The sequence below is a fragment of the Ranitomeya variabilis genome, chromosome 5 (genome assembly GCF_051348905.1).
Source record: "Ranitomeya variabilis isolate aRanVar5 chromosome 5, aRanVar5.hap1, whole genome shotgun sequence".
In the NCBI taxonomy this organism is placed as follows: Eukaryota; Metazoa; Chordata; class Amphibia; order Anura; family Dendrobatidae; genus Ranitomeya; species Ranitomeya variabilis.
The window spans coordinates 422,619,694-422,633,394 of record NC_135236.1 but is presented as its reverse complement, the minus strand read 5'-3'; the positions used below and the strand labels follow the sequence as shown (position 1 = coordinate 422,633,394).

General features: G+C 42.3%; 1 protein-coding gene across 5 annotated transcripts in view; it reads right to left on the bottom strand.

Moving 5' to 3' along the window:
* CCT2 (chaperonin containing TCP1 subunit 2) overlaps nucleotides 1-13,701 on the bottom strand; it is a 47,318-nt gene that overhangs the window by 7,118 nt on the left and 26,499 nt on the right. For 4 of the 5 annotated variants that reach the window (XM_077265264.1, XM_077265262.1, XM_077265260.1 and 1 more), the window contains 5 exons: nucleotides 12,922-13,041; nucleotides 12,498-12,626; nucleotides 12,297-12,400; nucleotides 10,656-10,755; nucleotides 9,321-9,462 (listed from right to left, as the gene is read on the bottom strand). In XM_077265264.1, the coding sequence (XP_077121379.1) occupies nucleotides 9,321-9,462; nucleotides 10,656-10,755; nucleotides 12,297-12,400; nucleotides 12,498-12,626; nucleotides 12,922-13,041 (595 nt within the window). Of the gene's footprint in view, nucleotides 1-9,316; nucleotides 9,463-10,655; nucleotides 10,756-12,296; nucleotides 12,401-12,497; nucleotides 12,627-12,921; nucleotides 13,042-13,701 lie in introns of those variants that run through there. The other variant, XM_077265263.1, reaches the window with a different exon arrangement.

Genomic DNA, 13,701 nt, shown 5'->3' with positions numbered 1-13,701 from the left:
GGGAGAAATGCGCGTGCCTACGGAGGTCACCGCGCAATCATCAATCCCAGCCGCGCCGCTGCATGGATGCAGGCGATGACCAGGTATAAGAAGGTCGCCGTCTGGGAGCCCCTAACAAAAAAGCCCCCCCCTATAAAAGATCTGGGATGGGATAGGGGAAATACTCACCCAAAACATCCCACGCCGAAACTAACCTGAAAAGAAGGCATGAGACGTCCAGGGAGCTGATGGACGTCCTCGTCTCCGCAACCGACAGGCTCTGGTGGGCGAGTGGGTGGGTGACGGAGCCAGGACCGGACTTCTAAGCACACTTGTGTGCTAGGATCTTGGTCCTGGTGAGGGATCTATGAGGATACGGGGTGGCAGTACACACCGTACTCACAGTCCGCCTTTTGGGACTACAGGTGTGACTGTTCACCCTGTATCCCTTCCGGAAAACCTGAAAAGAAACGACGCACATTGAGGTAGATAAGGGTCTAAACAAAGACCCGTGTCCACCTCCTACTGACACCAAGCTAAACTGAAGAGTATAATGCCAGTCGGTGGGGTGTACACTGCAGAGGAGGAGCTAACTTTTTTATTTGCATAGTGTCAGCCTCCTAGTGGCAGCAGCATACCCCCATGGTTCCTGTGTCCCCCAATGAGAGGCGATAAAGAAAAGTACTTTTTCATTTTTACGGATCAATTTGTGAAGCACCTGGGGATTCAAAGTGCTCACTATGCATCTAGATAAGCTCCTTGGGGGGGTCTAGTTCCCAAAATGGGGTCACTTGTGGGGAAGCTCCAATGTTTAGGCACACAGGGGCTCTCCAAACACGACATGGTGTCCGCTAAAGATTGGAGCCAATTTTTCATTGAAAAAGTCAAATGGTGCCTCTTCCCTTCCGAGCCCTGTCGTGCACCCAAACAGTGGTTCCCCCCCCATATGGGATATCAGCGTACTCAGGACAAATTGTACAACAACATTTGGTGTCCAGTTTCTCTTTTTACCCTTGGGAAAATAAAAAAATTGTTGCTAAAAGATCATTTTTGTGACTAAAAAGTTAAATGTTCAATTTTTCCTTCCATGTTGCTTCTGCTGTTGTGAAGCACCTGAAGGGTTAATAAACTTCTTGAATTTGGTTTTGAGCACCTTGAGGGGTGCAGTTTTTAGAATGGTGTCACTTTTGGGTATTTTCAGCCATGTAGACCCCTCAAACTGACTTCAAATGTGAGGTGGTCCCTAAAAAAATGGTTTTGTAAATTTCGTTGTAAAAATGAGAAATCGCTGGTCAAATTTTAACCCTTATAACTTCCTAGCAAAAAATGTTTCCAAAATTGTGCTGATGTAAAGTAGACATGTTGGTAATGTTGTTTATTAACTATTTTGTGTCACATAACTCTCTCCTTTAACAGAATAAAAATTAAAAATTTGAAAATTGTGAAATTTTCAAAATTTTCGCCAAATTTCCATTTTTTTCACAAATAAACGCAAAAATTATTGACCTAAATTTACCACTAACATGAAGCCCAATATGTCACGAAAAAACAATCTCAGAACCGCTAGGAACCGTTCCTGAGTTATTACCTCATAAAGGGACACTGGTCAGAATTGCAAAAAACGGCCAGGTCATTAAGGTCAAAATAGGCTGGGTCATGAAGGGGTTAAAGGGAAGGTGCCATAAAAAAAAATTTTTTTCCAGCGATTGAAAAAAATGTAAAGAATTAATATTTTTTTAAGAAAATTTAAACATTATTTGTTTATAATTTAGTAAAATATGAAAAATAATTTTAAAAGGTTTGGCATTTCCACTTTTAACCCCTTAAGCCCCGAGGGTGGTTTGCACGTTAATGACCGGGCCAATTTTTACAATTCTGACCACTGTCCCTTTATGAGGTTATAACTCGAACGCTTCAACGGATCTTGGCGATTCTGACATTGTTTTCTCGTGACATATTGTATTTCATGATAGTGGTAAAATTTATTTGATATAACTTGTGTTTGTGAAAAAAATGGAAATTTGGCGAAAATTTTTTAAAGTTTCGCAATTTTCCAACTTTGAATTTTTATGCCCTTAAATCACAGAGATATGTCACGCAAAATACTTAATAAGTAACATTTCCCACATGTCTACTTTACATCAGCACAATTTTGGAACCAAATTTTTTTTTTGTTAGGGAGTTATAAGGGTTAAAAGTTGACCAGCAATTTCTCATTTTTACAACACCATTTTTTTTTTTTTTAGGGACCACATCTCATTTGAAGTCATTTTGAGGGGTCTATATGATAGAAAATACCCAAGTGTGACACCATTCTAAAAACTGCACCCCTCAAGGTGCTCAAAACCACATTCAAGAAGTTTATTAACCCTTCAGGTGTTTCACAGGAATTTTTGGAATGTTTAAATAAAAATGAACATTTAACTTTTTTTCACACAAAATTTATTTCAGCTTTAATTTGTCTTATTTTACCAAGGGTAACAGGAGAAAATGGACCCCAAAAGTTGTTGCACAATTTGTCCTGAGTACGCTGATACCCCATATGTGGGGGTAAACCACTGTTCGGGCGCATGGCAGAGCTCGGAAGGAAAGGAGCGCCATTTTACTTTTCAATGCAAAATTGACTGGAATTGAGATGGGATGCCATGTTGTGTTTGGAGAGCCCCTGATGTGCCTAAACATTGAAACCCCCCACAAGTGACACCATTTTGGAAAGTAGACCCCTTAACGAACTTATCTAGATGTGTGGTGAGCACTTTGACCCAACAAGTGCTTCACAGAAGTTTATAATGCAGAGCCGTAAAAATAAAAAATAATATTTTTTCAAAAAAATGATCTTTTCGCCCCCAATTTTTTATTTTCCCGAGGGTAAGAGAACAAATTGGACCCCAAAAGTTGTTGTGCAATTTGTCCTGAGTACGCTGATACCCCATATGTGGGGGTAAATGACTGTTTGGGCGCATGGCAGAGCTCGGAAGGGAAGGAGCGCCGTTTGACTTTTCAATGCAAAATTGACTGGAATTGAGATGGAACACCATGTCGCGTTTGGAGAGCCCCTGATGTGCCTAAACATTAAAACCCCCCACAAGTGACACCATTTTGAAAAGTAGACCCCCTAAGGAACTTAACTAGATGTGTTTTGAGAGCTTTGAACCCCCAAGTGTTTCACTACAGTTTATAACGCAGAGCCGTGAAAATAAAAATTATTTTTTTTTTTTCTTCACAAAAATGATTTATTAGCCCCCAGTTTTGTATTTTCCCAAGGGTAACAGGAGAAATTGGACACCAAAAGTTGTTGTCCAATTTGTCCTGAGTACGCTGATACCCCGTATGTGGGGGGGAACCACTGTTTGGGCGCATGGCAGAGCTCGGAAGGGAAGGAGCGCCATTTGGAATGCAGACTTAGATGGATTGGTCTGCAGGAGTCACGTTGCATTTGCAGAGCCCCTGACGTACCAAAACAGTAGAAACCCCCCACAAGTGACCCCATATTGGAAACTAGACCTCCCAAGGAACTTATCTAGATATGTTGTGAGAACTTTGAACCCCCAAGTGTTTCACTATAGTTTACAACGCAGAGCCATGAAAATAAAAAAATCTTTTTTTTTCCCACAAAAATGATTTTTAGCCCCCCAAATTTTTATTTTCCCAAGGATAACAAGAGAACTTGGACCCCAAAAGTTGTTGTCCAATTTGTCCCGAGTACGCTGAAACCATATATGTTGGGGTAAACCCGTTTGGGCGCACGGGAGAGTTCGGAAGCGAAGGAGCACTGTTTTACTTTTTCAACGCAGAATTGGCTGGAATTGAGATCGGACGCCATGTCGCGTTTGGAGAGCCCCTGATGCGCCTGAACAGTGGAAACCCCCCAATTCTACCTGAAACCCTAATCCAAACACACCCCTAACCCTAATCCCAACGGTAACCCTAACCACACCCCTAACCCTGACACACCCCTAACCCTAATCCCAACCGTAAATTTAATCCAAACCCTAACCCTAACTTTAGCCCCAACCCTAACCCTAACTTTAGCTCCAACCCTAACCCTAACCCTAGCCCTAACCCTAATGGGAAAATGGAAATAAATACATTTTTTTAATTTTATTATTTTTCCCTAACTAAGGGGGTGATGAAGGGGGGTTTGATTTACTTTTATAGCGTTTTTTTTATATCGGATTTTTATGATTGGCAGCTGTCACACACTAAAAGACGCTTTTTATAGCAAAAAAGTTTTTGCGTCTCCACATTTTGAGACCTATAATTTTTCCATATTTTGGTCCACAGAGTCATGTGAGGTCTTGTTTTTTGCGGGACGAGTTGACGTTTTTATTGGTAACATTTTCGGATACGTGACAGTTTTTGAACGCTTTTTATTCCGATTTTTGTGAGGCAGAATGACCAAAAACCAGCTATTCATGAATTTCTTTTGGGGGAGGCGTTAATACCGTTCCACGTTTGGTAAAATTGATAAAGCAGTTTTATTCGTCGGGTCAGTACGATTACAGTGATCTCATTTATATCATTTTTTTATGTTTTGGCGCTTTTATACGATAAAAGCTATTTTATAGAAAAAATAATTATTTTGGCATCGCTTTATTCTGAGGACTATAACTTTTTTATTTTTTTTGCTTATGATGCTGTATGGCAGCTTGTTTTTTGCGGGACAAGATGACGTTTTCAGCGGTACCATGGTTATTTATATCCATCTTTTTGATCGCGTGTTATTCCACTTTTTGTTCAGCGGTATGATAAAGCGTTTTTTGGCTCATTTTTTTTTTTTCCTTACGATGTTCATTGAAGGGGTTAACTAGTGGGACAGTTTTATAGGTTGGGTCATTCCGAACGTGGCGATACTAAACATGTGTACTTTTATTGTTCTGTTTTTTTTTTATTTAGATAAAGAAATGTATTTATCGGAATATTTTTTTTTTTTTTTTTTTTTTTTTTTTTTTTACACATGTGGAATTTTTTTTTTTTTACTTTTTTACTTTGTCCCAGGGGGGGACATCACAGTTCGCTGATCTGACAGTTTGCACAGCACTCTGTCAGATCAGCGATCTGACTGACAGCGCTGCAGGCTTACCAGCGCCTGCTGTGGACCAGGAAGTACTCCCTGCAGTACCCGGATGCAGCCCTGCGGCCATTTTGGATCCGGGGACTGCAAGGAGGAGACGCTCGGTACAAGGTGAGTACATCGCCTTGTACCGATCGTCTCAGGGAAGCACGCAGGGAGCCCCCTCCCTGCGCGATGCTTCCCTGTACCGCCGGTACACTGCGATCATGTTTGATCGCAGTGTGCCGGGGGTTAATGTGCCGGGGGCGGTCCGTGACCGCTCCTGGCACGTAGTGCCGGATGTCAGCTGCGATAGTCAGCTGACACCCGGCTGCGCTCCCCCCGTGAGCGCGGCCGATCGCATATGACGTACTATCCCGTCACTGGGAATTAAGTCCCAGGTCACCTTGACGGGATAGTACGTCATATGGGATTAAGGGGTTAAACACTAGGGGGAGCAGCTAATGAAATTTGACAAAAACCTAGTGCACAACTAGCTCACATTATTGCACTGCAGTAATTATGGGCGGAGTCTGCTGACATGGCTGTGAACACAGTCAGAAGCCATTTTGTTGATGACTGCAAAGTTATACTGACAAGTAGACAGTCACCAAGGATGGCAGGCAGCAAGGATTCTGGGAGATATATGGTGGAGGGAGCAGGGTGACAGGAGCACAGAGTATTTCAGGAGAGCAGTGTGCTGGTCTATGGGGGGGGGGCCCCCTGTTTGGTGCACGGAGCAGCCAGGGATTGTACATAGAGCACTGTCTTTTATACATGTGGATGGACCGTCTGCTCCACACAAATGCAGGAAACATTTCTGCGGATTGATGGCCTGTTCTGATCCAGACTTTGCATGCAAAGACCCCATTCCCCTCCTCAGATCCTGTCTTCCCCATCCTGTCCTGGCGATGTGTGAGAGCGAGGCGACAGGCGAAGTACGGGGTGACGCTGGGAAGGAAATGTAGCCATATTATAGTAACGATAAAAATGATACCCCTCTCTTCAGCTGCCTCACCAGCCCTCACCTAACTGGAGGTCATGCTGCCCCCTCTATTACCCCAGACCCGTGTGCAGGTGCTCAGCCAGAACCACCCTAGAATGGGTCCCCTTTCTGAAGATAATACTGCCATAGTGTTCACATAATACCGCCATATAGATCACACATAATACTGTCCTATAGTTCTCACATAATACCATCATATAGATCGCAAATAACGATGCCAGTGTTCTCACATAATACCACCATATAGATCACACAATACCGCCATATACTTCTCACATAATATCGCCATATAGATCTCACATAATACTGTCCTATAGTTCTCACATAATACCATCATATAGATCGCAAATAACGACGCCAGTGTTCTCACATAATACCGCCATATAGATCACACAATACCGCCATATACTTCACACAATACCACCATATAGATCACACATAACAGGGGGGAGAGGAGTGAATAGGAGAGGATTAAATACACAGCCCAACAGTTAGTATCACACATAGGAGGATTAGATACACAGCTCAGCAGTCAGTTTCACACCGGATAGAATTAGATACACAGCTCAGTCAGTATCACACAGGATCGGATTAGATACATGGCTCAGCAGTCAGGATCACACAGGAGAGGATTAGATACACGGCTCAGCACACAATATCCCACAGGAGAGGATTAGATACACGTCTCAGCACAGTATCACACAGGGTAGGATTAGATACACGGCTCAGCAGACAGCATCACACAGGAGAAGATTAGATACACAGCTCAGTCAGTATCACACGGTAGGATTAGATACACGGCTCAGCAGACAGTATCACACAGGGTAGGATTAGATACATGGTTCAGCAGACAGCATCACACAGGAGAGGATTAGATACACAGCTCAGTCAGTATCACACAGGGTTGGATTAGATACACGGCTCAGCATACAGTAACACACAGAATAGGATTAGATACACGGCTCAGCACACAGTATCCCACAGGAGAGGATTAGATACACGGCTCAGCACAGTAACACACATGGGAGGAGATACACTGCTCAAAGTCAGCATCACAAAGGATAGGATTAGATTACCTCTCCCCCTCCCCCGCCGATATTACTTCACTGCTGCCGACGCTGCTCCTTTCTCCCTCCTGTGCCGTCCTTGGTCTCCTCCTCCTATAACAGCAGGGCTCTCAAGTGGAGCTCACAGACACACTGTGAGCTCCAGAAAGATGGCGCCAATCTCCTGCCTCTGCTGTGATGTGGAGACAGCCCAGGGGGCGTGGCCACATCAGAGCAGGGAGCAGCTCAATGATAGGTATGGGGTCGGACGCCGACCGCAGCCTCCTATGCCCAGGGCTGCCGTATTTGCAGAGTGTAAGTGTCGTGCAGCTACACTTACACTCCTGCAAAGCAAAATGGCGGCGCCCAGTGGCTGAAAAAATAATTAATAATAAAAAAAATGTTAAAGTTAAAAAACGTAAATTTGTATTAAAAATAATTGTTTATATAAACAATCATTTTTAATACAAAAAATAAAATGCGGCACCTTCCCTTTAAGTCAGCACTGCAGACAATATCAGACACAGGGAACAGCAGTGGACACAGCGCCAGACCAGTGGAGGGTGACTAAAGTACTTTTTTTTGTAACTAACTACAGTTTGGGGAAGAGGGGGCTTCTGAAAATGGAAAACCCCTTGATCATTGAGCAAAATGGCAGGCTGAATAGCTGTAAAGAACTTACGGTAGATAGCACAGCTCATGGCGCAATAAGTGCAATAGACAGAAGTGGAAAAAAAAAATTATAAATCTAATTTGACTGTCACTAGTCAGGCAGGACCACTGAATTAGACTGTGGTATCTGCAGCTTACTCCAATCATGTCCATTGTAACCAGACTAGCTCCACTTTGATAGCACCGAAGAGGAGATCGTTCTATTAGAATCTGATAGGAAATGGCAGGCTTCAGAGAGATCGACAAGGAGCCAAATGATCAAAATGATGTCACATGCACCCTCTAGTGGCTGGGTAAACTCAGACAGAACTGCTGACATACTGGAAAAATATGGACATTTATCATCTACATACTGGTACACTATTTATTTTAGCAGTCCATAGATCATGTCAATCTATTACATGTAAATGCCCACATTCATTAAGTAAAACAAGTAAAGCTGTAACACGCCTCTCGATACCAGGTCTCCTAGCACTTATATAAAATTGTTTTTCCACATGAGCACTGCAGTCAGTGTCTGTCAGCCAGCTGCAGCCTTTACTATTTTTCATCAGAGCAAACATCTGCAGTAATGGAATATTGATTGGCTGCAGCGGTCATGTGACAGTGTCAAGTCACTTACTGGGAACAGCAGTGCCCGTCGCTGGAGCGGTGCAGCTGCAGGAGGAGAGTGTTATTGCTTACAGTGGGGCACAGATTTGTCCCATAGGGCACAACCACTTTTTCGCCATGTAAATTATCAAAGCGGCAGCATTTTGCATCACAATTTGTAAGTGTAAAGTAGGAGTCTTGCAAATCTTACAAATACAGAGGCAAAATCCTGACCAATACATGGCAGAGTGAAAATGGTCTTCAAAGAAAATAAAGAAAAAGACAACGCTGGTGGTCTAGCTGCACTAAAATTCAAGACTAAAGGAATATAATGCAACTATGACGTAATAAAGGTGATGCACAGGCAGAAAGCCTGCAGATCCGATGATGACTTGGATGCGAAGAGTGCTGTGACCCCTGATGGACGACGCCTCATCCCAGCATGCATTGGGGTTCTCAAAAGAAGCATTAAAGAGAAAGCAGTAAAAATAATAAAGCGGTCTGAGTAGAGTGGAAAAGGTAGGGATTTTTCTAATTAAAAGTATAGTAGAAAAAGAGATTGGATTATGACATTTAATAGGTAGGCATTTAGGATTAAAATACATTTTACTTTCGGACAACCCCTTAGGAACGAACTTGGAGCCTCTAGTGAGGGACTGGAGTAGCATTTCCGGAGTAGAAAACGTTGGCAGATTTGATGAATTCGAGGAGGGACATAGCAACACCCCTCCCCAGTTCCACGCATGTCAGCAGAACCAATCTAAAGTGGTGTGAAAACGCCAATACACTCCAGATATTTGAGCAATTCCACGTAGTGCAAACATTTTAACACTTGAAGGCCATTTTTGTTGCATAAAAGCGGAGATGAACCGGCCCCATAGTTCTGAGGGACTGAGGGAAGGTTCTCTAGAATTCTCAGTTAAGCATACACGTCAGAAGAGCAGACAGGTCATATATCTAACATATAAGTTACCGTGGCGCAGCTTTAATAATGTTGTCCACACGCAGGATGACTTCAGCGGCTTCTGCTGCGCTCAGCAACACTTGCCTCTTCACCTGGAAGCTTTCAGTGATGCCCACTTCTTCCATATCTCCAATAATACCGTTTCTCATATCTGTTAAAACCAGGTTTAAGTTATTTTTTTTTTACAAAATGGTGACAAACCCAATCTATCACTTATTTAAAAGGAACCTGAATGATTGCAGCCACGTACATAATTAATGCAGCCAACAGGTTTGGCAGCATAAATCAGGTGACAGGTTCCCTTAAAATGAAATCGAAGAAAGTAAAAATGACTCTAAAAATGTAATCCCAGATTACTATCTCTAGTCAATCTTACAAAGCTTTGTCTGACTTCCATCAATGCCAAATAAGCAAAGGTAAGAATTACTGACAATACATAAGGCTAATTAAAGGGGTTTTCCATTTTCAGGGAAGTCGACCCCAAAACCTATAAATACGTAAAACAACAGAGCAGGCTGGACCTCATCCAGTCCAGCCCAGCTCCCCGGCAGTACTTGGGTCTCGGGGTTTTCGCTGCAGTGATGATGTGACTGACAGTGTCCATCACCTCTGTGCCGCAATGCACAAGCACTGTTGCAATATACTGCTATCATTGTTTATATATTAAATGGGGTATCTGATCTCTCTCTAAGATTCTAGCCCAATAAGTAGTAGGTATAATAATAATATTAGCAAATACCTCCAATTAGAAATGAAGCATAGTTCTTCTGATTTGTCATGTCCATTTCCCCATGTAAGCCATTGCAGTAGCTTAGGTATCTATGGTTACGAGATAGTTAGTGGTTGTGGCCATGGATACCTAAGCTATTGCAATAGCCTACATGGAGGAAGTCACAAAGGATAACAGAAGAACTATACTACATCTCCAATTAGAAGTATTTGCTATAATTACAACTACTACATATTTGGATAGGATCTTGGAGATGGGACTACCCTTTAAACATTTCTTTTGTTTTCATCTGTTGCTGAAGAGACAGTCTGGCCAGGATTAGGACATAACAGTACCTGCAGCAATCCTGACCAGCTTCAAAAAAGTGCCTACAACATCAATAGCAAAGAGCTTGTAAGCACGGGCATATTCTGCTGTTTAGCAGTGGTGGTGGTCAAGTCATTAAGTTGTAAATAAAAGAAAAAAAAGTGTTACCAACTAAACAATTGATAAAAATGTTAATAAGCTGTGAACTGCTTGTAAATACAAGCACCATCGGACAATACCCATTTATGAAGATGAAAAAAACCTTTTAAATCTCAAATTTAACCATGATCCAATAGGTCAGTACATACCAAGCCCATAAGTTGCTTTTCCCTCGCTGTGAGCCGCTCTAAGCTGTGACACTAGGTCAGCACTGTCATAGCCAGCGTTGTCTGCTATAATGGTTGGAAGCTAATAGTTAAAAAAAAAAATAAAATAAAATTAAAAAAAACACCACTACATTTATAACCAAAGCAGAGAAACTTCAAGAAATCCTCATATAAAACTACACTGCTGTTTGGGTGCAACTCTAAACAGACGCAACTTGTGATCTAGAGCCATGGTTATCTACTGTAGCACGTTTTACCAAATTTATGGCAGGTAAAAATGCTTCAGAAAACAGGGTCAGTTTCATAAGCTTGTCTTCCATTTTTTTTGGGGGGGTGAGGTGGACGCCTGTGGGTTGCTTTCACAGAGCGTTTTGGCACTCATTTGTTGGTCTCGTCAGGGCTTGCGTCCGAACCCCCAACAAAACAGGATTCGGGCATATGCGCCGAAGGGGCCACAGACACTAATGTCGAGTGTCTGCTTCCAGTAGGTGTACACACTTAAAAATGATGCACGAGAGAGGGAGAGTTCACTCTGCTGGCACCATTATAGTCTGTGGCCCTGTCGGCGCATACGCCCAAATCCCGTTCTCAGGGGGTTCGGACGTATGTCCCGACATGACCCTAGAAAGAGTGCCAGAACGCAAGGTGAAGGCATTAAGTGTGCAGGGATTTGTCCTACAGCAGACAGGGCAGAAGGGGGGAAAGGCTGCAGACAGTTATCTCACAGCCAGACAACTAAAGTATGGTAATGAGGAGACCATGGCACCATGATCTCCTGGGACACAGATTTCTTTTGAAATTTTTCTGGTGCAATATGAGACTAAATTAAAAGTTTAGAAATTAATAAATGGCATTTTTTGTACTGTTTCATGTTCATTCGCTATCAAATTGATTCTTCTCAGTGAGAGAAACAAAATAATCTTGTAGTTATGATACATTTTAATGCCTAACAAAAATAAGTGATGTTACAAAGCAAGCTTTCGAGATTTCTTAGGTCTCATCATTAAGCATGGTATAACAAGGTATCTGAAGAAACACAGGTACACATACAAAAAGAGCAGAGACATGACATAACAAATGGACACCGTTATACCATGCTTGATGGAGACCCAAGTAGTTTCAAAAGCTTGCCTTGTAACATCACTTATTTAATTTTTTTAGCCATTAAAACCTATCATAACTACAAGATAATTTTGTTTCTTCCATTGAGAACAATCAAACTTTTTTCAACTGGTTAACAAGGTACCAAAACCAGGGCTGTGTAGTCAGAATCGTGGAGGTGGAGTCCGTATAAAATGGGCCAACTCTGACTTTTTTCATAAGAATTTGGGAAAGTTATGAAATGTCCTATAAATGTCTGTTCTGTTCCTGATCTAAGGATCTCAGCTTTTAGTGGAGATGAATATGTGCTGCACTTTATGTACATGCTCAGGAGTGACCAGTGCTGTGGGGTCGGAGTCAGGGAAATTGAGGAGTCGGGAGGTTTGGCTTACCGACTCCACAGCCCTGACCAAAATCCAAAACTTTTTTTTTTCTCTTTTGACCATCAAATCAAATGTTTTTGGGCACACCAATGAAAAGAAAAATGCTCACTCCCAATAGGTATAGTGTTGTTCCCCTTACCATTTGCAGTGCTTTGGCAAAAGATTCAATTGCCACAGACTCTTTCCCTGGTGTTCTGTTAGCCAGCTCTGCCACAGCGTGAGCCATCAACATCTCAGAGCAACCTAAATTAAGATTCACAACAAGTAGCATTATATATATATGAAAAAAGTCATTGAAAATGTGCAAAAGGGAGATGATAGAAACAAATAATTCAAGTACCTCCTCCAAAAACCGTCCTGGTATCTTTCACAGTCTGAGATAGTACACAGAGTGCATCATGAAGGGACCTCTCTGCTTCATCCAAAATCTGCTGTGTTGCACCCCGAAGCACAATTGTGCAAGCTTCTCCTGAAATGCCAAAGAAAACCAATACATATTATGAATAAAAGACGCTGAAGTGACTAGATTAGGGAAGAAAAGCAATAAATAGCAGGAAGCCATCAATTGCCATCACCAGCTCCAAAAGAGCCAACCCCTTAATAGATATAATGCAATGTAATCCAAAGGCAGTAGAACATTCCTGAAATCCACTCACACTAATTCTAATTTGTGGTCTACAATAAATAAAATAGGCTGAAAACTCTTAAAAAAATAAAATGAAATAACCACACCATGAGAGGGAAAAGAAATGGATATTACTTACCCATGGCAACACCTGAGAAGTGGATCAGCTTGTCTTCCCCAATCATTACTTCTTCAATGAGTTTACAAGTTCCAAGTTTTACTAACTCGGGATGATCAAAAGTAGATGTGATCTCTCCACCTGAAGCAAAGGAAAAAGAAAAATCCAATCCCTATATTTGAATAGGATTTTAGGTGTCACACCTTTACCCACTACTATAACTCAGGAGACAGGCCGGAAGGGGTGTAAAGTATAAGGACCAAATATATCCTTCCCCCTGAAATGCTTTTAAACTGGTCATGTCCAATAGCCAACAAGGAAATACATACCATATTTTTCGGACTATAAGACGCACTTTTTTTCCTCCAAATTTGGGAGGAAAGTGTGGGTGCGTCTTATAGTACGGATATAGCATGTGGGGAGGGGGGCAGCAGCGAGTGGGATGCACTGTTATCCCACTTCAGGATGTCCCTGCTGCCCAGAATCAGCTGTTGGGGAAAGCACATGGCCCCGCTGATTAAGTGCAGTGAATATTTATTAGCTGCTCCCCGCCCACCGATCAGCTGAGCGGTGAGCCGGGAGCAGCAAATGAATACTGCACTTAAAGGGAACCTGTCACCACGTTTTTGGAAGATGGGATAAAAATAGCGTTACATAGGGGCAGAGGTGGGCGTTACATTAGTGTGTGTGTTATGCGTTTATTACCCACCTAAGTTGCCGAAATAACTTTGCAAAGTCTCCGTTTTCGCCTGTCAATCAGGCTGGTCAGGTCACATGGGCGTGGTGTCTTCACCCAGATTT